This window comes from Vidua chalybeata, chromosome 9, assembly GCF_026979565.1.
Source record: "Vidua chalybeata isolate OUT-0048 chromosome 9, bVidCha1 merged haplotype, whole genome shotgun sequence".
NCBI lineage: Eukaryota > Metazoa > Chordata > Aves > Passeriformes > Viduidae > Vidua > Vidua chalybeata.
Genome location: NC_071538.1, coordinates 15,639,904 through 15,663,306, shown reverse-complemented (window position 1 = coordinate 15,663,306; position 23,403 = coordinate 15,639,904). Strand labels below are relative to the sequence as shown.

General features: G+C 53.8%; 2 protein-coding genes across 6 annotated transcripts in view; one reads left to right on the top strand and one right to left on the bottom strand.

Annotated features, from left to right (window-relative positions):
- The window catches only part of SZT2 (SZT2 subunit of KICSTOR complex), a 54,537-nt gene extending 37,113 nt beyond the window's left edge, over positions 1-17,424 (top strand). For 2 of the 4 annotated variants that reach the window (XM_053950953.1, XM_053950951.1), the window contains exons 50-72: positions 2,079-2,267; positions 2,384-2,581; positions 2,938-3,107; positions 3,284-3,450; positions 3,867-3,964; positions 4,805-4,937; positions 5,048-5,175; positions 5,464-5,594; positions 5,778-5,960; positions 6,385-6,655; positions 6,832-6,911; positions 7,239-7,364; positions 9,021-9,226; positions 9,348-9,438; positions 10,737-10,817; positions 11,227-11,301; positions 12,177-12,390; positions 12,611-12,794; positions 13,106-13,228; positions 13,467-13,968; positions 14,279-14,395; positions 14,498-14,566; positions 16,704-17,424. In XM_053950953.1, the coding sequence (XP_053806928.1) occupies positions 2,079-2,267; positions 2,384-2,581; positions 2,938-3,107; positions 3,284-3,450; positions 3,867-3,964; positions 4,805-4,937; positions 5,048-5,175; positions 5,464-5,594; positions 5,778-5,960; positions 6,385-6,655; positions 6,832-6,911; positions 7,239-7,364; positions 9,021-9,226; positions 9,348-9,438; positions 10,737-10,817; positions 11,227-11,301; positions 12,177-12,390; positions 12,611-12,794; positions 13,106-13,228; positions 13,467-13,968; positions 14,279-14,395; positions 14,498-14,566; positions 16,704-16,847 (3,680 nt within the window). In that variant the 3' untranslated portion in view covers positions 16,848-17,424. Of the gene's footprint in view, positions 1-2,078; positions 2,268-2,383; positions 2,582-2,937; positions 3,108-3,283; positions 3,451-3,866; positions 3,965-4,804; positions 4,938-5,047; positions 5,176-5,463; positions 5,595-5,777; positions 5,961-6,384; positions 6,656-6,831; positions 6,912-7,238; positions 7,365-9,020; positions 9,227-9,344; positions 9,439-10,736; positions 10,818-11,226; positions 11,302-12,176; positions 12,391-12,610; positions 12,795-13,105; positions 13,229-13,466; positions 13,969-14,278; positions 14,396-14,497; positions 14,567-16,703 lie in introns of all 4 variants that reach the window. The other 2 variants (XM_053950952.1, XM_053950950.1) reach the window with 1 other exon arrangement.
- Positions 17,425-18,005: 581 nt separating this feature from the next.
- On the bottom strand, positions 18,006-20,879 carry HYI (hydroxypyruvate isomerase (putative)). 2 transcript variants are annotated; one of them, XM_053950954.1, is made up of 8 exons: positions 20,668-20,879; positions 20,480-20,591; positions 19,240-19,354; positions 19,038-19,137; positions 18,865-18,914; positions 18,619-18,688; positions 18,309-18,443; positions 18,006-18,136 (listed from the first exon to the last, which is right to left on the bottom strand). In XM_053950954.1, the coding sequence occupies exons 1-8, from the start codon at positions 20,861-20,863 to the stop codon at positions 18,048-18,050; spliced, it is 867 nt and encodes a 288-aa protein (XP_053806929.1). In that variant the 5' UTR covers positions 20,864-20,879; the 3' UTR covers positions 18,006-18,047. The 2 variants fall into 2 exon arrangements, with proteins under 2 accessions (XP_053806929.1, XP_053806930.1); XM_053950955.1 differs by having other exon boundaries at positions 19,038-19,116.
- Positions 20,880-23,403: the final 2,524 nt, after the last annotated feature.

Below are 23,403 nucleotides of genomic sequence, written 5' to 3'. Positions count from 1 at the left end.
TGTGCCAGAGGCTGAGTGTGGGAATTTATCCAGGAGAAGAAAAGGGGAATGGTCTATAATTACCACATGATCATTCAGCCATTTCGGTGGGCCTGGGGCTGACTGCCAAGCCAGACTGTTGAGGAGTTTGTGCCCTTTACTGTTTAAAGAAAGAAAGTCTGCTTGGTCGAGCTAATATTCACTGTCATGTGGGGCAGATTTCCTGCTCTTGATACCCCTGTATTGACACCCATGTCCTGGAGAGCTGCCCTGCTGCAGCAAGAGGCCCTGTGGGGCTTGCTTGTAATTTCCTCAGCATGGGTGCACATGAGCTGCCCCCTGATTTGAATGCCTACCTCTCTCCTTTGTGAGCATCTCTCTCCATCCCAGTGCACTCTCCCTTGTGTCTGCTATGCCTTGGAGGAAAGGTTGCTGTAGAGCTTATGCTTCACAAGGAATGATGGAGACTGGGTGGTTGTGCTGCTGCTGATTAGACTGGGCACAGCCTGCTTGGGCTGGGTTTGTCTCAATGCAGAGAGGGTACCTGTCCTCAGTGCAGAGCTGGGGATCTGGTCAGGGACACTGCTTACTCTGGGGCAGTGGAGTCTGGTGTCACTGCCATCCTTGCTGGGATGGAGAAGGAGAGAGTACAGGCTCAGCAGTGTTATAGGGCTGAGGTTATTTTTATTGGGGCACGTCACCTTTAGGCAGTGTTGGGGCAGCTTTGCCATCCAGCCACCCGAGTGGTGGCTTAGGGAGCTTTCAAAGGGAGTGGAAACATCTAAGGTTACAGTGTGAGTTTTGGACCTTGCAGATGCTTCCCTCCTGCCCTGGCCTGTAGGAATGTGCTCTCTGTTGATGGAGTAAACAAGTTACTCTTTGTCTCCTTAAAAAGGAAAAAAAGCCTACAAGTTTCTCTCTTCAATTTGGTTAAAAGACACCTCATAAGACTTTGGGGACTTTACTTCAAACTTAAGGATAGCTAATTAGACAGAAGCCAAAAAGTCTCACCTAAGCAATTCATTAGAAAAAGAAGAGAACAAAAGAAGTAATCGCTTTGGTAAAGTGTTTTAGCAGGAGCAAGAACCTCTTGCCCTAGCTCGTTTTTTTTTTTTCTGTAAAGAGGTTTTTTATTTTGTCTTTTATTAAAACTTTTTGTTTCTAACACTGTCACAGGAGCCATCCTAATTCTTTTATGCCACTTGAGGTAGCTGAGCTATCAAGAGTGTAATGCTTATCTCTGAGAGCTTATAAGACCTAGCTCGAAGCGAAAAAGCATTATTGGCCATTGAGCTGGGCCATGGAGAGTCAGCTCTTGTTTCTGCTCTGGTCCATAGCAGGGCTTCTCCTGTGTGCCCTCCTGTGAGGGCTTCTCACAGCACGTGGGCTGTGAGGCAGGAACTACACAGCTGCTCTGCAGCTCTGAACTGTCCTGTTGTGTGTGCATAGGGCTCAGTATAGAGAGCCAACAGGCAGGGTCTGAATTTTTCTCTGCAGTGACTCCAGGCTGGGTGTAAGTCTGCCTTGTCCCCAGTCCTGTCTGGTTGGAGTGCATGGGGAAGGCACCTGATCTTGTTCAGGTGTACAGTGAGGAGGGGGCTGTGAGTGTAATTTGCAACAATTTGTCCTATCTGCCGGGACTCTACATCCTTCACAGCCTGGAGGGGAATGCTGAAGAGTGTCTGGGCCCTGTACTCTGTCCCTTAAGAGGACAGGAATGGTGAGCCCCATCCTGGATCAATCTGCATAAAGGCTCTCCTGGTGCAAATGGAGATACTTTCCTCTTGCATGTGGTGCTGGACAACCCAGGAAGCTCTTGAAGGGCAAGGTGAAATCTGTGACTTTACAGGAGAGAGATGATTGGAATGGTGGGAATATCCTGTGCCAAACATGCTTCTTACCCTGGCTCCCCACAGGCACAGCTAGCCTCTGCTCCCCTGGCTGCCTCCCCTCCTGTGGGCCCTGCCTGCCAAGTGACACCGTGCAACTCAAGTGGTGACGTGATGGTCCCAGCTGTGGGGTGGCAAGGTGCAGGCAGACACTGTGGGGGTGCACTTGGTGCTGTATTGATGGAGGCTGTCTTGGATTCTGCCCCGCAGGAATCGCATGCATTGCACTGACATTTGTGGATGAGCACGGCAGCCCCACCTTGCTGCCCCATGGGGAGAGGCCTGACCCTCTGAAGCTGCCTTCCCCCTCACCCATCATGGGCCTGCTGCAGGACAGCGACTTCGAAAGCCTCACAGCCGTCAGCAGGCACCAGCCAGGGGCTGATGCCCTGCCTTCAGGTGGGGAGTTGGCCAGCAGCTGCCGATTGCCCGCAGCCTCCACATCCCCTGGGGCACCTCGGAGGGCTGGTGAAGGCAGGGTTGAAGAGCCCTGCAGATCTACCCTTTCCCCACAGAGCCTTGCGTGCGGGTACGCCTGGATATCTGGGAGAAGGGCAACATCAGCCTGCTGCAGCTGTCAGAGAAGCTGCGCGGGGCCCTGCGTCACGCGCTCTGCGATGCCGTCATGGAGTTCCTTGTGCTGCCAGCCCCGCTGTGCGTGGAAGCTGCCTGCCCCCTGAGTGCTGCAGACCTGGAGGACCTGAGCTCTGCTGGTGAGAGCCTGGCCAGGATGGCCACCTTGAGCCTCCACCCAGCCTTGCTCCTCCTGCCTGGCCTGCAGGAGCTTGGCTGTGCTGGGGGGAATCTGGTTGCGTGGGCAAGGAGGGAGGAAGCTGCTCTACCCTCTGCAGTATGTGTCGTGTGGTGTCTTGGGGAAGAAGCATCATAGACGTTGGTGTTGCAGAGATATTTAAGGGTCTGTCTGTTCCCTGAGACTGAATCCACTTTGCTGGATGTTACTGATAGCTCTTTCCCTTCTCTCCAGCCAGGCTCTGGCCAGACACAATGGGGTACCCAGCAGCTTTGCAGGGGGAGCCTCTGCAGAGTCTGATTTGCTTTGTCTCCCCAGGAGGCCTAAGGAGGACCATGTCAGAGACCAAGGGCCTGGCCCTGGCCAGTGGGGGGCCTGGCAGAAGCTGTCCTCCACCCCTGCACTTCACCTCTGCACCTTCACCAAGCTCTGGAGAGCCAGTGACACCCACAAACAAGCTGGGACGCCGCAGCTTCTGGGACATGCTGGTAACATTGCTGACGGAACAAGGCCTGTAAGGTCCTTGTGATTGTCAGGCCACAAGGAATGGACAGTAGGGATCTGGCTGGGAGTGGGAAGCCAGGCTTGCAGCAGGGACTTTGAAATCAGGGCACTGACTGGGCTGTGTATGTACACAATGTGAACTTATCCCTTTCTCCCTTAGAGCAAGACAGAGTCCTCGGAGCTGGGCAGCCCCAAGACTACTGATGACATTGTGCTGGAGAGGCCAGAAGAGGCTCGCACGAGACGGCGGCACAAGACAGAGAATGTCAAGCAGCACCTGAGCCAGGATCGGGCCACGACCACAGCTGAGCTGGAACAGGCACAGAGGCAAGCACAGCCTGCAGGCTGGATGGCCAGGATGTTGTTCCCCCAATCCGTTGTACATTGCTCTGCATCATGATGGCCTCTGGACCACATTCCTTTTCCTTGTAGTTTCTCCCTTACACAGGCAGTTTGGGGAAGCTGCCTTGCACATGCAAAGCCTTACCCCTTATTGCTGGAGTGTTGTGGGAGCACAGCTGTTTCTCCCTGCCAGAGATCCCTTCTCTGCACTGTGGGGCCCTGTGCAACACCTGACACTCATATGGCTACTGACCAAGAGTGACTCAGCTCAAGGATTGTATCAACCCAAAAAGGAGGCTCCCAGAGCTCTGCTGTGGAGCTGTGAGGGGACTGTTGCACTTTTCTACCTTCACTGCAGCTGACTGATCTAGTGTAACTGTGCTTCTCTTCCCTCTCCTCAGGCGCCGAGCCTGCCAGTTGGAAGAAGGAGATGTAGGTACCATGCACCCACTCTTCAGTCAAACCTGCCAGCAGTGGATGGCATTCATGAACCACTTGGGTATGTCTTTCAAGTCCCAGCTCCTCCACATGGGCTGGGAGTGGGCCTTTGTACCCAGATGCTCTCAGGACAAGTCCTCTTATAGCAGCATTCTTTCTCATTCCTTGCTGGTCCTAGTTACACACCCTGTCTCTCCCCAAACCTCGCCAGAGTCACATTGGTCTCTGGGCCAGCATCAGCATTAGAAAGCTGTGGCAGGAGGCCTGGCATGTGCCTGTGCATCAGAACGAACCTTCTAAGGCCTGTGGTTATGTCTGCCATGCTCCAAGGCCAGGGCTTGCTGAACTTGCCTGCAGCTGCTTTGGACAGATTTGGACTCCAGCAACCAGCTGTGGTAGTGCTTTAGCTCCCAGATGTAGCAGGGATGGAGGATCTGAGCCTCTGCAACATGCTCTGGGACTGTGAAGTTGCATGGGTGACCCTCTTGCAGGCAGGGAGGGAGAGGAGGAGCACCCTTCAGATGCAGGGATTTGGGGCTGTATGGCTGCCATGTTGCTACTTTCTGGTTACCTTTCACTTTGGTGTTTGTACATCCTCCCACATTCCTGATGGCAAGGTAGAGCTCTCCTCTTCCTCTGGTGAGGAGTAAGCCAGGGAACAAGGAATAAGTGGGGGAATAAAGTGGTGTGCTCAGAGCATACAGGGTGTTTGGTCCAGGTCCCACTTTGGGCCAGAACCTGAAACCAGGGGTTATTTCAGGCTTCATCTTCTCGTCCATGTAAAGTTCTTGTTCTCCAGCTCTGCCTGCCTCAGGCCCTTAGCCCTCTCCACTGCTCATGTGGGCAGGATGTGGCTCTGGGGCAGCTTGGCACCTTGTCCTACAGTACATCTTCCATGCAGGGTGCCCGTCGGTGCAGCAATGCTCCTTGGAGATGGTTTCTCGTTTCCTCCTGTCCTCCATCCTAGTGGAAGTGGTGAACCTGGTCACTGCCCTGGCAAGTGACACCACTGTCAAAGTGTTTGAGCAGATCTGGTGAGTTACGCGATTCACGGGTGGCTGTTTAGCACCAGCAGGTGTTGCTCAGCTGTACTTCTACTGCCACAGGTCTGCTTGGCAGCCACCTTTTGGGCTTTTCTTTGCAGCTACCATCGGGGCACCGCCTTCCTGCCCTATAAGTCTGGTCAGAGTGCCAGCCCTTGCCCTGGAGTCATCAGGCACTTTGTCCTGCTGGGACGCAACTTCCAGCAGTGGCGTTGCAGCACAGAACAGGGTGAGTGCCTGGCCATGGTCCCTGGGTCTGTGCTGGGGTCTTTTGGGGGGGACATCAATGAATGGGGATCCCCTCTTTACTGGGAGAGACTGCTTGTGCCCAGAGGTGGGCAGTGGGTTGTCTGGTTTTGCCTTCTGAGACCTTACTTTTGAATGTGCTTGTGACAGCTTATTTCAAGATGAACTGAGCAGTACTGTGGCAAAACATCCTGTCATGACATCTTAACTGGATGGTGGGACATAAGTGGGATGAACCAGTACTGAGGGTCATAACTGTGGCTTCTTCCAGTTCACAAAGGGCTCCAGCGCTTTGAGGCCATGGAATTCAGCTCAGCAGAGAGAGGCTCTGATCCCAGCCTTGTTGGTCGAGGCCTGGTGCCCCGGCAAAGGTTCCTCTTCATGGAGATCATTGACAAAAAGGTAGTAATGGTTGTGGCTGTTAACAGGGGACTGTAACTGAGCTGTTGCCGTTCTCCCTGTTCCAGCCTGTCATCTGAAACTGGCTGCAGCAAGTACCACCAGAACGCCTGGGGCAGCCTGTGCCACCATGCAGGCTCTCTCTGAGCATGTCCTTAAATCTTCCTCTCGTTCCTCTCTCTCCAGCTGACGCTCTACACTTACAACTGGTCCCCAGACCTGGGGGCCAACTTGAACTGCTCCCTGACACGCCTGCTGCAGTGGCAGAATGCCCGGTCCCACATTGTGCACTGCCTGATCAGCCAAAAGATGGGACTCTTCCACCACCACTGCTTCATGGACACACCATGGCATGAGGACAGCAAGCAGGTAGGGCACCACTCCAGGCAGGGCAGTCCTTTCTTCAGGAAGGGCATTGGCAGTCTGGGGGTCTGAGGAGGCTTGCAAGCACCTTTTGTGTGCTGATTGGCAGGGCATCCTCAGACATTCACATGTCCAACTTGACCATTTCCATCCAGACTGTTGCCCTGCTCTTGGAGACAGGTGGAAAGAGAAGCCAGGTCCTTTTGCTGGCAGCTCTTATTGGTGACTGAATTACTTAGGGTGGAGGCTGACGAATGGGCTTCCCACTTCACATTAGAGCCATAGTGGGCCCAGGCATGCTCTTTTTGGAACTGGTAGTGAAAAAGGCTAACACAGATCTCAGCAGATAGCCAGAACTGGATTTACTCTGGGGGTTCTTGCTCCAGAGCTGGCAGTAAGGAGGCTTTCATGGCTGTGTCTGTTTGCTTAGGAGCCAAATCCTTTCCTGAACTCCACTTTGGAGGTGGATGCTCTGATCCGGAGCCCATGTCCCCCACCCAGCAAGGAGCAAGGCCGGCTGAGCAGCTCTGCCCGCAGTCTCCCATCCCTGCACTTCCATCCCGACGTGGTGCCCTTTGATGAAGCTCTGAGGGATGTCACCACCATCAGGCGCTTACCCCATGGGCCTGACTTGGGACCTTTTGACCCTGTGGCTCGGCATGGGGCCCAGTTCCTGGAAATTAAAAGCATGGAGAGGAAAGGTAAAGCAAGGGGGCTGGTATCATGGGAGCCTGCCTAATCAGAGCAGAACAAGAGTTTTGTCAGGGGACAGTTCTCTGTGGGAATGGGTTATGGTCTCTTCAGGGTGGGAGTGAAGGAGAGTAGCAATACTTGGGGCTGTGGCTTGATGCTCTTGTGACTGCTTTCTTTCCTTCAGAACTGGAGAAACAGATGAAGATTGAAAACCTCTTTGTCACCTGGCAGCAGAGATCGGCTCAGTCCAACATGCCTATCAGTGTGAGTGCAGCCTGGACAGGTGGTGGGCTGGGCCTTCTTACAGCATGCTGGGAGCACCAGCAAAGGGGAGCACTGCGGCTCCGAGCAGGGTGTGTGGTGGGGATGGTGCTAGGCAGTGGAGTAGTGGTCTCTGCTTGAACTTTTGGGGTTGCAGGGCTCTGAACCATGTTTGGGCATGTGGCCTCACTGCCCAGCACTGGAAAGGCTGTAAAGCAGGGGATTCCCCCGGTTATCTCCATTTGAGCAGCATTGCAGTGTCATGAACAGCTTGTTCCCAGCCTCGGTGAGGGGTGTGTGCTGTAACTATGCTCCTCTCATGTTGTGCAGCTGGCAGACCTGGAGACTCTGAAGCAGTCCTCACGCCTGGTTCACTACTGTGCCACCCCCTTGCTCTTTGACCCGGCCTTCCGGCAGCAAATCCAGACTGACCAGCTGGGCAAGGTCGAGGGGAAGGTGAGTGTCAGCAAGCACCAGTGGGGTCGGGCTTTGTGCACAGGGACAAAGGAGCTGCCTTTTCCCAAGACAGGGCTGCTCTGGCCTTACTCCTAAAATAAAGGATGAATTTGAATGCTGTAGGTTGGAGACTGAGAAAATCCTTGGGTCCTCAAAGCTTTTCTCCTGCAGCCACACTATCCCTGGAGAAGACTGATTTCCTTTTCTACCCAAGGAATTCAGGGCTGAGTCTGGAGAAGCCATCAAGGGCACTGTCTGGTACTGGTCTGTTAAGGAAGCAAAACTTCCCTTATGCATTCAGCAGCCAGACCTGGTAAGCCTTTTCTGGACCCAACAAATAGCCAAAACAATTGAAGGCAAACCAGCTGAATCCTGAGCAGGTTGCAACCTTACAGACTAACCAGTGCAGATCCCATACTGGCTGTTCACAGTCTGTATGTGTGTCAGAAGGGAAGAACAGGCTATTGTAATGTATCAGAATGTCAAAAGGGTTTTGACAGTCTTTAAGCAGAAGTTGCTACAGAAATTGAACACTCACAGATGAAAGGTAAGGCATCATCCCAGAATGAAAACTTCACTTTGTTTTTGGAACAGAGCAAAATGGAAATTGGTTATTGAATTTGAAGAGCCTCGCAGCAGGGGTTTCAAGGTGCTGTATTGGTTTCTATATCTGCAGGTTATTTATTGGGACATATGAGTTGCCAGACTTGGCAGTGCTGGAGGGCTGTTCAGATTGGTCAGAACAGAAAAAGGATGCAAGGAACTCAAGAGGCACCTGAGTAGCCTGTGAAATGAGAGCTTTTGTGGGAGCTGGGATCTGTTTCACAGTAAAACACAACAATGTGGAGAGAAATTTGAACCCTCTTGTATTGTACACTCACTGCAGAGCCTGTACAGAGCACACATCTCAGTGGTTTCTTCAATTTGTGAACAGCTGGGTGCAGCAGACACTGGTTAGAGTACATCAGAAAAGGGTGTTAGTATAATGGGTAATATTCTAATAAATTTCTAAAATACTAGTGTATTAATGTCTTCATCTGGCCAGTAAGTGGCAAAAGCACTGAAGTGGAGAGACTTGGAGAAGGTCAGAGAGTAGCTGGAGAGATGCCAGGTAAAGAGACATCTCTTGTGGTTGGTGGAGCAGATAGGCAGAAAGCCAGGTAGAAACTTATAACAGAACTGCAGGCTTAAAGTAGAGAGATCAAAAAAAGAAACCTTAGTCTCTCTCAGCACATAGAAAAGGAGTATTCAAGACATCAGAAGGAGAACTGACTGTTTAGAAGGAAACACTTTTTCAGTGCTACTGAACTGCTAGGAAATCCTGAGAAGTCAGCAGGATTCATAAGGGGATTGGACTCTTACCATGGCAATAGGAGCTAAAGCTCTGAGCTTTGCATGAACCAGTTGTGAGCCACTAACACTTTGTGGAAGCTGTTCTGGGGGAGGTAGCAGGTTCCTGCAGGTTATTGCAGCGCTGTTAGGTCAGTGCATGGCTGGGGAGATCTTGGATTTTGCATTTTGGTGCATGCACCGGGACAGTGCTTGGACAACCAGATCTTAGTGCTCTCTGGCAGAGAGAGATCTACCTTTTGCTTGACCAGGGCACCTGGTGTCCTCTGCTGGGGCCAGTCAGAGCAGATCTCCTTTCTCTTGCAGAAGCGCCACCGCTCCAATGACTCTACAGCTTCAGGGAGGGACCGCAGCCACAGCTGTGACTCAGCAGATGCACTGCCCTGCAAGGTGAAGGAGGAGCCGTGGCTGCAGGAGATGTGCAATGCCTTCCTGCAGCAGTACATCCAGTACCTGCAGAGCATGGGCTTCATTCTGGTCCAGGTGCGGCCACCCTCACCTACCACTCGCAGGTCAGTGACGTGCTGGGGACCCTGGTGTTGGAGAAGAGCCAACACGCTGAGCTGTGCCCTGGTTTGACACAATAGGTCTTGGCTCCCTGCTTAGGGCTGTCCCTGCTCTCATTTCCAGTAGCACAAGCCGGATCCGAGCTCTGGCAGCAATGGGAGTGGAGGGTAGAGGGTCCTTTTCCTACACAAAGCCAAAATCGGAGGGAAGTCCAAAGGTGAGTGCATTTCTGTTCCAAGGGTGGAACTGAGATGGAAGTCAGGCTGTGGAGTGGGCCAGTTCTGGTTGGCTTTTGAAATTGTTTCAGGCAGAAAGGAGGTGGGAGGGCAGAGAAAGCATCAAAGCCAGCCTGTCTAGACCAGCACCATCTTTGAGAGTTTGAATGCAATGAGATCTCTTTGCCCTCCTGCATGACTTCCTGCAGGCCTCAGAGCCCTTTCCTGGCACTAGGTGGAACCAGGGCAAATATCAAAAGACTGGTAACAGCTTGGAGGGGCTCAGAAGAAGATGACCTAGGGCAAGGATAGCTGCTTTTGGGTGAGATTCTGAAGGATTACCTGTCAGAGAATCTTCAGCATCTATGCTTAAGGGCAACTCTAGGGCAGAAGGGTCTTTAGTTAGCATGAGATGAATGCAGAAGTTAAAGAGGTTAGAGAAGATAAGCCTGGAATAGCTCTACTGTGAGAGCAGGCTGAGGTTCCTCATGTATAAAGAAGTGGCAGCTAGGGAGGAACAAGCCAGAGCTCTACAATATTGCAGCTAAGGGATTGACCCTTTCCTGTCTTATTCAATACAACACCTAGAGACCATCAAATGAAAGTATTTGGAGCCAGTTTTAAAACTAAGGAGAGTGTTTCTTTGAGCAGCGGGTTTTGTGAACATAAAAGGTTTTGTGAATACATGAGTTTTGTGAATCCACTGGAATCTCTAGCTAAGTAGAAACTACCCATGGCTTGTGGAATCACCCAGGGATGATGGGAGCATGTAGCATTTACTCACCCTTTTCTGACACTTTATTGGCACCTGCCTTTGGCTGATGTTGGTGCAGGACTGTGGGTAAGACAACACCTTGCAGATAAAACGAGAAGAGAGCAAACTGCTGAGCAAGTTAAGAGGGAGCAAATGAATTAGCTGGCAGCTAAACTCAGAATTTGAGACAGGATGTCTCTGATAGCTGCTTTATCAGGCAGGCACAACAGTCTGGGAACACCAAAGCAGGGAGTGAGGTTCCATGGACACTCGTTCCTTGGCTCAGTGTCCCACACTCTAGAGACACCTTGTCTTGAGCAAGCAGGAGGTGAAGGGATCAATGTGCCTGGTGTATTCTCTCAAAGGCTGTTTATTAGATTTGTTAGGATTCTTTTCACTGTCAGCTCTGCCATATCTCCTCTCTTCTCTCCAGTGAGATTGCTCAGTTGATGAGACCTCTATTTCCACCACTGCCACAGAGCATTGTGGCAGCTTCACACCCTTGTGAGCCAGAGAATCTCTTCAGCTTTGTCCTTCTCTTCCCAGAGCACAAACCCTGCTGTTGCCACCTACCATCTACAGAGAGCTCTTCCAGGTGGGATTGTGCTGATGGAGTTGGCCTTCCAGGTAAGAAAGAACAAGAAACAAAGTACTATCTCTAGGGGATCTTCAAGGACAGTGCTCAGAGGTGACAAAGGGAGTGATGAGGAGCGCAGCAGGGACATTTGATTCTTCATTTGTCCTGTCCTGCTTATTCTGTGGTCCTGAAAGATTGGGATCAGCTGGAGATGATTCTGCAGGGCTCAGAGCAGCAAGAGTTGCCTGGAGGAATGATAATGAAGAGCTCAGCACCAGTTAGGGTGCTCTGTGCTCAGCCACCTGTTGGCTGGTCTGGCTTGGTTCAGACAAGAGGTGAGACAGCACTTGGGGTGAGAGTGTCTGGGCCCCAGCCCAAGTGTGAAGTGTGGGGGCTGTGCTCCTTCCCTGGAGGGGCCCAAGGCTGTGCTGTGCTTTGCTCACATGCTCTCTCCTCCAGGGCTGTTATTTCTGTGTGAAGCAATACGCGCTGGAGTGCTCACGCATCCCCATGGGCCAGTCTGTGAACTCTCAGGTAATGGCTTTGCAGGCACAGCTGGTGCTCCTCAGGATCAGGGGATGCTTTGTGGGGAGGAGTGATCATCTCTGAACATAGTGGGTATTTCAGGTATAGCAAGTTCTGGAAGCCTCTTATCCTTCCTCATGGAAAAGCAGAGCCTCATAGAGCTTTCTGCAGCCACGTGCCCTCCATGGCACTGCTTGAGCAGAGCTGGATTGCACTAAAAGGAGGGGGGAGGTTTGGCAAGAGGATGACTCATGTCGTAGCTTGGGGAGTAAGACAGAGTAGACTGGGGAGGAATAGGAGTAATTCTGGCAAAGATGCCTACTCCAAGGAAAGTCAGTGCATGGGTCTCTGCTTCCCTTGGAACAAGAAGGAAGTGGAATTGGAACAGGTATCTGTGAACATGATTCCTGCCCTTTGCTAAAGGAGATTACTTTCTGCACCAGAAAGGTTCTTTTATACCTCTGTGCCTTGCTCTACAACACTCGGGCTGCCTTCTCCCTTCTCCTTTGTAGGGTCAGGGTGTCTGCTGCCTTTCTCAAGGGCACTGGCTGTCTGTGTAGAGGCTGGCCAGCTCCAGGCTGTCTGAGACAGGAGGCATGCATGACCATACTGTCCTTTCCAAGGGAGTTCTGTAGCAAGGCTGCATCTTAGATATGCCAGGAGTGTCTCTCCTAAGATTAGAGCCTTACAGGACCTTGTCTGCAGATTTGCTGAGCTTTCTTTCCTGGAAAGCTTGCACATGCACAGGGCAGTGTTATGTGGCTGCATCCTGCTCTGATGCTGGGGCAGCTGCACTGGCTGTGCCATGCCTTGTCAGCAGGGCTTTGCAGGAGCGTGTGAGGTGCCTGGTAGCACTCCTGCCTTGACTGCCTGTCCCTCCACAGCTCTCTATGCTCTTCACGGAGGAGTGTGACAAGGTGCGGGACCTCATGCACGTGCATTCCTTCAGCTACGACTTCCACTTGCGCATAGTCCACCAGTATCTGCTGGGCTCCCACATGACTCTCCGCCAAGGCTACCATCTCACCAGCTTCCTGGAGGATTTCATTGCCCATCACTCTGACATCCCCAAATTTGGCCGTAATCATGTTTTCCAAGGTATGTAGGTCAATATATGATCAGTCTGGGATTGATCACCAGCACAACTTGGCAAAAGTCCTCTACAAATAAATCTTCCTGACCTTTGGAGTATTCAGGGAGATGACAGGGTGAGGGTGATAGGAGAGTCTGAGCTCCAGGGAAAGTCCTTGTTGCCCTCTTGTGGAAGGGGCAGGTTGGTTGCAGTGTCTCCTGTGATAGCAATATATTTTTCCACTAGGCACGCTGGCCCTGCCCACCAACATGATCACTGCACACCAGCTGTACAACTACATCGCTGACCACGCCAACACCTACCACATGAAACCCCTGCGCATGGCCCGACCGGCCACGGGCAATGACAGCAAGAAGGGAACACCAGGCACAGAGCAGAATGAATATGCACTGGTCTCTATTTGGAACAGGTGAGTGCATCTGCTGCAGGTTCCTGGAGCTGCTGGAGATTGGTGGCAACCTGCCAGTCCTGGGGACACTGCCCCAAGGTGCCAGCAAAGCTGACTGTTCTTTACAGTGCCAGACAGCAGTTCTGGACAATCCTTCTGAGATGGCCAACAGGGGTGGTGTATATGTGTGCAGCTGCATTTGACATTTCCCATGGCACTTCTGAGGAGTCCTGCTGTGTGGAATTCCCCATGTCCAACAGTTCTGTTGTGATCGGGAGCCCTGGGAGAACAAAGTGAGGCTTCCTTCATACTGATGTGCTTTTTTATCCCAGCTCGGGCTCCTACAAGGATTCTGAAGGTCTGCGTCATCACGATGACTTCGATGTGTCCCTCCTGGTTTGTCACAGTGCTGCACCATTTGAGGAGCAGAGCGAGGCAGAGAGACGCATGCTCCGGTGAGCACTGGGGGCCAGTGACAGCAAAGCTTCCTAGCTGGTGAGGAGGGCTCTGGGAGGGACTGGTTCTGTCTGGAATAGCACAGGCAGAGTTGTTGGTGTCTGGGGAGGATCATTGTGAGAACCTGGGCAGAGAACCATCCTTTCTGGCAGGGACAGAGGGGCCTGTGGCTCATTTGCAGTGCAGCTGAGAGGGGAGCAGCCCTTCCCCAGGTCACAAGTGTCTCGTTGCTCCCAGGTTGCGTTTCTACGTCATCATGACAAGCCAGCGGGAGCTCTTTCCGCGGCTCACGGCCGACATGCGCCGCTTCAAGAAGCTGCCGCGCTTGCAGCGGGAAGTGCTGGAGCCTGTGGTAGGCCGGGCGGCCTGGGAGGCAGCGGAGCCGGAGCCGAGCCTGGGCCGGCAGCCGGCAGCAGAGCGGGAGCTGTGGCAGGACGTGGAGGACAGCAGCGAGTTCTATGCAGGGGGCACGCAGGTCAAACTGGGGCCAGGGCTCTTCTACACCTCTCCGCTCTTCCCCTTGCTGGCCTCTGAGGTGGCCTCAGCCCAGAAGCAGCTCAGCAGCATGGTGCAGCTGGCCAAGTGCCACTGCCGCAGGGACAACCTCTGGAAGCGCCTTTTCCTTCTGGAGCCTCTGGCTTCTGACAAGCTGAAGCTGGGCAAGCTCTCATTGGTGGAGCTGGAGGAGCTGCTCGATGCTGTGCATGGGAAATCCATTGCAGATGTCGACCCTCAGCTGGTGAGCAGCAGGGATGGGAGCACAGCAGCTGCTGTTCTCTTCTGGAGATAGAATGGGGTGCTAGGTGAAGGGGCCTGCAATGTACATCTCTTCCTGCTTGGTGGGAAGGTAGAGGCAGGAACACAGCTCCTAGCTGGCAGGGGAAGGGGGAGACTGCATGGACCTGTCTATAGGGAATGAACAGCCCTCAGTCAGCATCAGGGCTGTGAAGGTTGCATCTGATTTGGGGTCTGAAGGCTGCTGTAGCATTATGGCTGCTGGTGCTATGGCTAGAGGGAGGCTGAAGATCAGGCCTTTTCTGTGCCTTCAGGAATGCTTCCTCACCATGACAGTCTCCTGGTACCAGAGCCTCATCAAGGTGCTGTTGAGCCGCTTTCCCCAGAGCTGTCGGCACTTCCACAATGCTGAAACCGGCACCCAGTATCTGGTAAGACACAGCCCACTGCCCACCTGCAGCCTCTGTCCCTGTGTCCCTGTCCTGAGTTCTGTACTGGCTCCTTTCTAACGTGCTCTGTGACTCTCCTGACAGGTTGTGCTCAACCAGAAGTTCACAGATTGCTTTGTTCTTGTGTTTCTTGATTCTCATTCAGGAAAAACGGTGAGTCCTTGGGAGCAGAACAACATCTATGTTGGCTCAGGCCAAGAATCTGTCTAGATTGACCCAGCAGTGGCCAAGGGCAGGTGTGCATGAGAACATGACCAGGTCAAGAAGCTTGTAATGCTTCTCCTAAATACTGTCCCAGCATGTGAAAATCTGTAGCTTAGGCCCATATTGGACTAGAAGTGGCCTTTGCATTTATTTAATAGCCCTCCACAGCTTTATTTCCTTTGGGTAATTTCTGGTATTCTTGATTTCCCCTGATTTGCAGCTCCGTCAGGCAGTTGCAGTCTAGGTGAAGAACTCCCTTGGCTTATTTTTGAAACTCTTACTGTTCTTTCCATGTGATGTCCCTTTGTTCTTGTATTAGGAAAGAGTGAACACTTGATCCTCTTTTCCTTCACAGGATTGCTTTTGGATCATTTTCTCAGCTGTCTCTCTATCCAGGCTAAGCAGTCCTTCTGTATTCAGTCCAAAGTCAGATCCCTCTGGGTCTGGCTGGGAGGGGTCACCAATGCTGTGGGCTGCTCCTGCCTGGGCAGAAAGAAAGGGTACCTGCACTGTCAGGGTCCTAGCAAACCTGCAAGGGCCTTTGCCTTCACTGAACTTGAGGGCAAAAGTACTTTGCTTTCAGCTGTGCTCCCAGGCAGGGTACAGGATGGGTCAGAGGAAATGCAGCTCCATGTGAGAGTAGGGGATCTACAAGAGGCTTCAGTGCACAATAAGGCTTCTGCAGAGACTGCAGAGTAACTGATGCCATATAAAATAAATCATGCTCCATCTGAAAAGCAGGTAGGGGAGACAGAAGAGGTGGTGTTTGCTGGAAGGCTGCTCAGAGCCTCCGGCCACCTGATGGTCATAGTGTCACCTTGTGGTCATTGATATGATAAACCCAGAAACTCCATCCCCTCTCCCAATGACTTTCATTTTGTAACAGAAATCCTTTGTTTTCATAACATTGTATTTTGTGCTTAGCATTCATCCCATTCTTGTGGCCTCTCAAAACTCTCTCAGAGCTTTTTTTTTGCATTATCCCAATCCCCTTTTGTATTAGTGCCTCAAATTTTATCAGCATACTCCTCATCTTTATACCAGACTTGTTAAAGTACTAGGCAGTGTGAGTTCCAAAGCCTGTCCTGAAGGAACTCTATCTGTAACCTCTCTCCATGTACCTTTTCAGCACTGCTGTGTTCTAATCTTATAATTTTTGAGTTAATTCCTATCTTTTCAGCTTACCTAAATTTCCCATGTGACACCACATCAAATCCATCCTGAATCTCAGATAAGATGTACCATGATTCCTTTGTCTAGAAATATTACCTTATCAAAGAGAATTTTAGCATTAGCACATCACTTTGGTAACACTGAGCTGCATTTCCCTCATGGTTCTGTCTCCCCCAGTCTGCTCCAAAGCTTGCATGCTGCTGGAGCTGGGCTCACAAATAACTTCCTTTCTCCTCCTAAATGGTGGTGGTACATTTGCTGTTTTGTAGTTACACAGCTCTTCTCATGGCTTTATCAGTTTGTAAAGGACCCTGGCTACTGGATGTGCTGCATTTCAACTCTGGAGAACATCCTGTCCCTGTGTCTTGCCTCCATGACACTGATCTGAGTACACTGAGTCACATTTTTGTTCTGCTTCAGCTCCTGCAACCTCTGTCTGCTCCCCATTTCTCTCTTTTCAGTACAGTCACTAGTCAGAGTGGAGCAGGCAGCATTTATTTTTAGGATTGCGGTAATTACATTTAATCTCCTCCCCATCCCCATTTGTTGCACTCCTACTCTTTCCTTTAGAAGAAGAAATTTCCCTCTTAATTTCCCTGGAAGCTCCTGTTATTGTGGAGGCAGTAGGATCCCCTCCTCTCCTGTGGCTGCTGCCAGGACTGGTGTAACTGCAGATGCACGAGAGCTGGGACAGAGTGGGCAAGTCCTTGCACTGAATTTCCAGCAGAAAAATTGGGAGGAAGCTCAAACATGCTCTGTCACAGGAAGAGGCACTAGCTTAGCGCCTTTGACATTTTAGGACTTCTCCCAGTATTTGCCTAACACTGCCAAAAAAGTGTCCACACACCTCGGCTAGGGACTGCACAGTGCTTGTCTGCAGCCTGTTCCCTGACCCTCTCCTCCCTCTTGGCAGAGCCTCACTGTGGTTTTCCGAGAGCCGTTCCCAGTGCAGCCCCAGAACAGCGAGAGTCCTCTGCCACAGCTGGTGTCTACATACCATCACCTGGAGTCAGTGATCAACACTGCCTGCTTCAACCTGTGGACAGGCCTGCTCTAGCACCGGCACCCAAGTCCTGGAGCAACGCCTATTCCGACCTCGGCACGGCCGTGCCATTGGTGACCATGGGGAAGAGCAGGTCTCTGGGGGGACCTGTGCGTGGGCACTGCAGGCAGTGCTGCCAGTAGCACACATGGCTACTGGCCTGAGGAGCCTGGGGATGTGCAGCTCATCGCTGCCTGGGTGGTGTGGCCCTTGTGTGCTGTTTTCAGTGGGTTTGATACTGAATGGTCTTGAACCAAACAGCAAGGGCAGGAACTTGGCTGCAGCAGAACAACTCTCAGGGACGTGGCTTTGGCATCCATAGGTGAGTTCTGCTGGAAGGCACTGAGGAGTGTGCACGGCACCATCTTCTGCCCAGGGCAGCACTGCACAGTGCTCTGGCTTTAGGAGGAAAGGCTGCTGAGTGCAGGACTGCCTGACTGGCAGTGAGGACAACTGCTTCTGGCCTTTTGCTTTCCTTGGGAGAGCATGAATGGGACAGGAAGGGTAAACTGGATCACAGGAAGGTTTTATGGAGGTGTATATTTGAGCCATTGGTCTATCTGTGAAATAAACTGAACCAGATCCCTGCTCAGTTGCTGTAGGCTGTGGAAGGCTGCCTGTGGAGGATGCAGAGCAGCCCTGGCTACTGGGCTGGCTGGGTTTGCTCTGGAATCTTACACTTGCTCCAGAGCAGGAGCAGCAGGACAGTCAGCCTTGAATATCCATGTGCAGGCAGCCTGTTACCTTGGATCAGACAGCCAGGAGACTGCTTGCTTCACTTGCAGTCCTGCTGCAGAGTCACAGCCCTGCTGCCAGTGCTGGACATTGGCAACAGCCTTGGGAACTTCAGTATCTGGAAGTCCAAAGTGTTCTTTCCACAACTTCAGGCACCAGCTGGAAAGCTCCCCTCATTGGGGAGACTGGAAACCTCTCCCTGGACACCCCTGCAGACTGGAAGCAAAAGTTTTCTCTGTACCTGAAGTCACCTACGCCTGAGCCATCACTAAATTGAACACACTACAGGTGGTACTCCTGTAGATGAGGGTCCAACAGCTTGGGCTGGCCCAGTAGAGCCTGGGGAAGAGGAATGATATAGATGCTCCTAATCTCATTCTAGGAAATCATCCCACCCACCACACTCCCCTAGTCCTAGAGAAGACACATGCTCCTCTGTTAAGCCATTGCTTTGTCTTTTATTCTCATGGTTTTCTAGTTTTACTTGGCTGCCTTGCTGGTCCCACCGTGCTGCAGCCCTCGGCTTTCCCAGTAGGATCGCAGCCAGCCCAGACCTTCCAGGGTGTCTCCTGCAGTGACAGACAAGGTCTCCTGCTGCAGCTGGAGAAGCTGGAGCAGCTTCTGTTCAGGACACAGCCTTCATCCCCAGGTAGGGATGACACCCTGTGCCTCCCAGGACCTGCCTATCTTTGCACAGTACGCAGCCAGCTGGCCTGTGCTTGGACCTGCAGGCCTACTCACCCTTCGGAGCATACTCGCACCCCACATAGCCAGTGTAGCCAAGGGACTCCAGGAGCTCGAAGATGTAGGGGAAGTTCAGCTCCCCAGGGCTATCGGGCTCGTGCCGCCCTGGTACCTGTGCAATCTGGATATGACCTAGGAAGGGAAGAGGAGGGGCCATGCCCAAGGCAGCCCTGCCTGCAGCCTTCTTTGGCCATGAGACAAGGTGAGCCAAGAGCAGCCCCACACCCCCAGCCAGCTACTGCAGAGCCTGGAGTAGGAGGGCCCCCTCTCAAAGCCACTCCCCAGCGGTCCAGGCGCAGGGTGTTACCGATGAGTGGGAGGTATGTCTCCAGGTTGCGTGACAAATTGCCATCCATGATCTGGCAGTGAAAAAGGTCCTGGGGGCAAGAGAGGAAAATGGAGGGTGCAGCTAGTCAGCAGTGAGCAATTAAGGACAGCTGTGCTATGGTCCCTGTCCAGTGTCCCCAGGAGGGTATAACAAGCCCATGGCCACCAGAAGTCCTTTGTGGACCTGTGCAAGTTTCTCTCATGGAGAGCTTCAATGCTGACTCACCAGCTGCAGCTTCAGGTTGGGCCGTCCCACTTTCTCCAGGATGGCAGCAGCTAAGGGGGCAAGAAATGAGAAACGATTGCCCCCAAGGTGGAAGCTTTGCAGAGAAGCCCCAGGACCCCCTTTATCAACTGTGGAGATCCTTCTCTGAAGGAGACTCTTGTTGTCTGGTTTACCTTGCTGTGGGGTGTTCAGATAGTAGCGAGGGTCAGTGATACGGTTGTTAATAGGCTCCAACAGTCCAATCATGTCTTCCTGTAACACAGTAACATCACCCTGCGGATGGGGTCATCTCTGCAGCAGGAAGCATAACTTCCCCATGCCAGGCTGGGTATCCTAAGAGCTGCACACTCAAAGCAGGACCCATTCCCCACTTACTTGGGACAGGAGGTCAGCAGTGTATCTGAGATTCTCAATGAAGGTGGTTTCCATCTCACCTGCCACTGCAGCCCGGTCTGTGCCCAAGGGAACCCGCCCAGCCATCACATGAATCCTACAGGCACAGAAAAATAATCACAGGCAACAACTGCGAGCAGCTGGCCTGATCTAATACACCTTCCTCTGCTGATGGAAAAGGGGGCCAGGCTGGGGGAAGACACAGAAAGGGGTAAGAAGAGCCATCTCTCCTGCAGAAGGCACAACAGCAGCCAACGAGCTGCCAGCCAGGACACAAATATGCACCATTCCACCTCAATGCACAGAGGAATGACTTTGAACTTTTTGCCTGACAAATCACAGACCTTGCTTCTTCTCTCTTTTGTTAACTGCCTTCAGTTCTTTCACCCTGACTCTGGAGCTTTCTTGGGCTCTTGCTCCTTGGGGAGCCCCAAACCAGCATGCTGGGCAACTGGCATGCTGCTTCTGCCAGGGGCCTGCCCTATGTGTGGTGTCACTGCTTGCTGGCTGCGACATGCTAGACTGCCCTGCCATGAAGACCTCAAGCGCCAGGCCATCTTCAGCCACTACGGGGGGAAGGCACACAGTAGAAACAAAAACCTTTTCAATGTGCCTGTACCAGTGTGCAAATGGTGCTGGGCAGCCTCTGGGCTGCCTAGCCCATGCCCTCCACAGGGCTTTGGACTGAGTTGCAACAGGAAAGAATGGTGCAAAGTAAGTGGAATAAAAGGGCCCTGTTGGTTTGCTGAAGGGAGCTGTGCCAGGCTAATTGCATCTTTTATGGTGTCTCTGCTGTGCTGGAGTCAGCGTGGCCTCAATAAAGCAACTGTTGTGGTGTCCTGGTGGAAACGATTGGTGCAGTTGAGGAGGAAAAAGGGAGGATTATCCTGAGGACTGTTGTGTGGAGGTGGGAACAAGATCCTCTACTGCGAAGGGCGGGGTCAGGTTCGTGCCTGGCAGCTCTGGGCGCGCTCCCAGCGAGCACGCTGAGGCCGCGGCCCCGCACAGCGGGGTCTGCCCCGAGCTGGCTCCTTCCCGACACAGCCGAGCAGGAGATGCTGCCCGGGAGAGGCTCCGTGACCCGGCGGCGGCAGGCACCGCGGGGCAAAGGGCAGGCTCTGCTCGGGCGCAGCGCTGGAGCAGGAGGGTAGCAGAGGAAGCCCCCCACGGCAGCCGCGGGGCCGGGGGCGCGGCCGGAGCGGGGGTCCCGCCTCGCACCTACCTGGGGCAGCCCACAGCCCTGGCGTAGTGCACGGCCTCCTCCAGGCCTTGCCGGAAGGCTGCCTGCCGCCCTGGCACGGCCGCCAGCCCCAGCTCACCCGCCTCCTGGTCCCCTGGGAGAGAGTGGCAGGGTCGGCGGAGGGTCCTCGCTACCCCATGCACGGGGGGAGCGGCGGGACGCGGCCGTACCGGGGGGGGTGTTGAGGAGCGCGATCTGCACCCGCGCCCGCTCCGCCGCGGCCCGCAGCTCCTGGGCCGGGCAGCCCGCCGGCCAAGCTGCCTCCACCGCTCCGAACCCGGCGGCCGCCGCCGCCTCCAGCCGCGCCGGCAGCGCCGGGAGCTCCGGGAAGAGCCATGAGAGGTTGGCGGAGAAGCGCAGCGCCATGGCGGCGGGGCGGGGCGGGCCTGGGCGGTGCTCCCGCGGCCACTCCGGGCAGCGCGTCCCGCCTGGGCAGCCCCGGCCCGCCCGCGGAGCGCAGCGAGCCCCCATCGGCGGCGGCGGTGCTGGGCTCAGCCCTGCGGGCGTGCGGCGCGCCGAGGGCTCCGGGACGTGCCCGCGGCCGTGAGTGAGCGGCCCCACGCCGCAGCCCCGCGGGCAGAGGCGGCTCCGTGCCGCCTGTGACACGCGTGGGGTTCCCGGCTGCGCCTGAGGGTCTGCGGGACGGGGCCGTGCTGGGGGCGCGTGGAGCCGCGCGGCTGGAATTCACTCTGGGAAAGGAGGTTTTGCCAGGGGTTGGCCTGACACACGCGAAGTGCCCTCTTAATTGGTTTCCTGGGGAGCTTGTCTCTGACAGCGTCTCATTATGCGAGCAACGCTCTCTCCTTTTGTCCCATGCTCTGCATATTTTACCATAAAATGTTCATCTCCACTTTCTGCAGAGCTGTGGCTCAGGCGTGCAGCAGTGTGACCCCGGCGGTGCCCGGAGGCAGCCCCGCGCTCCCATTCCCCATTCCCCGCGCTCTGTGTGTCCCCAGGCACGCTCGCAGGCTGCACGGGTGGGGTGCGTGTCCTGTTCTGCCCATGCCCGGGGGCTCTGCCGTCGCTGACAGAACGGGTACCATGAGCCGTGGACATTTTGCAGCCCCTTGTGTTTCAGCTTGTTCCTGGGGGCTCCTGCCCCGTGCCGGGGAAGCCCCCCATGGTTCGACTCCTCTGTCACTGCTGCAGTAACCCTCTGCAGCCCCAGGCAACTGCAAGCCCCAGGAATTCGCTGTGCTGTGGGAGCACAGCCTGGGCAGAGGCCGGCCACAGCAACAGGTTTTTGGTGGGGGGTCAGTGCCGGGGTAGTGCCGGCGAAGGGGATAACAGTGGTGAAGCTACCCACTAAGGAGTCTCAACTCAATTAAAGCTATTGATTAATCAATTAGAAGAGGCTTGACTCAACTTCTCAGTAATAGTACAAACTGTCAATTGCAGGGAGTGGCATCCATGTCCTCGGGATGCAAAGGGGCCAAAAGACAAAAAGCCTGTTCATAGGATCCAGCACCAACCCAGCCCCGCCTCCCCACCTGTACACCAAGACCAGTGTAACCCCATGACGGCTGTGCCCTGAGCCCCATCACCCCTGCTGGCTGTCCCTCCCAGCTCCCCGGTGTTGGGGCAGGCTTTGCAGACTGATGTGACGTGGCTGGCTGCATGTATATGCCCAGCTCTCCTCCTTATCCAGCACACATGTCCCAGGACACAGACTGCTCCCTGCAGCCGCCATGCCAGGGGAGTGCTGCACCTTATACATGTCCTGTGGCCTCACTCTGTGGTGCACAGGGGTTGTCATCCTCTTCAGTGTTTTCCAGGAGGTACCTGAGTGCAGGTGGGTGGATCACAGAGCTGCACAGTCATTGGAATCCCTAGAAAGAGAGCTGGTACCTGCCTGGCCTGGGGCTGCAGCCTCACTGGGTCCTTCTACCTCAGAAAGGCATTCACTGAGGCCATGCATTGCCCTGGCAGCCCTGGTTGTATCTCCAGCTGGAGCCCCTGGCAGGGTCAAAGCCCAGGAGTCAGTGTGTGGGAGTAGGAAAGCTTTGCTGCGTGGGGGTGTCAGTGAATAACACAGAACTGAGCCCCAGCATGTGAGTGACCTGAGCAACCAGATGGGAATGCACAGAGCCCTCGTGTAAACCTGCCCTGCGATGGCAGGCGAAACTGAGGGCTCTGTGCTGAAGCATTAATAGCATCTTTATGTCTCTAGTAATATATTGCATTGATTTTCTCATGTTATAACTTCAGTTCCTGCATTGCAGGCCAGTGTTTTGTCACTTTACCTTGACAGGACGCTGAGGATTTACTCCCTGCCGTGGCACACACAGCTCTGGAGCTGTGTCTCACGCTGCTGCTGGGGCCTGTGCTCAGCTGCCTCTGTGTGAGGAGCCGGCACAATGAGCGTGGGGTCAGATGGGCTCCATATCCCCAAGGAAGATGAGGAGGGGGCCGAGTGGGGTGCTGGAGAGGGAGGGCAGCTCTGTACCAAGCATCTCTGCTGCTGCCCAGGAGTTTTATTAGCCTGAAGAAAACATAGCTTCTGCACATTTTATTGTCGAGCTGACATTTCGTTGCAGACCCAGCTCTGGCCTCTGTGATGGCTGGGACAGGGAGGTGGCAGTGCTTTGGGGTGCCCTGCGGTGCCAACAGCAGAAGCCAAGCCAGCCCCCCACCCTGAGCCCACTGAAGTGGGGACACCAGTCCTCCCAGTACCCCATAAATCTCTCATCTCATTTTGCTACAGGGCAGGTTTTATCTTTCTCCTTTATGAAAGATGTTTTAATTTAAATTGACATTTCTGTATTGTAACTGCTTATCCCAGGCTCCCAGGTGGCTCAGCTGGCCCCCTGGGGGCCATGAGGGATGAGGTGCTGTGGGCTGAGTTGTCTGGATGGTGCCATCCCACTGACACTTCTTACCCTGTCCCTCCTGGGCACCCCCAGACC

Bases quoted from the DNA above. Each gene is read 5' to 3' on its own strand.
- HYI (XM_053950954.1), bottom strand. From the start codon at position 20,863: ATGGCGCTGCGCTTCTCCGCCAACCTCTCATGGCTCTTCCCGGAGCTC. The intron at 20,592-20,667 runs GTACGGCCGCGT...ACTCTCTCCCAG, and splicing joins GCTCCTCAACACCCCCCCCG to GGGACCAGGAGGCGGGTGAG. The intron at 18,915-19,037 runs GTAAACCAGACA...TTGCCCCCTTAG, and splicing joins TCTGAACACCCCACAGCAAG to CTGCTGCCATCCTGGAGAAA.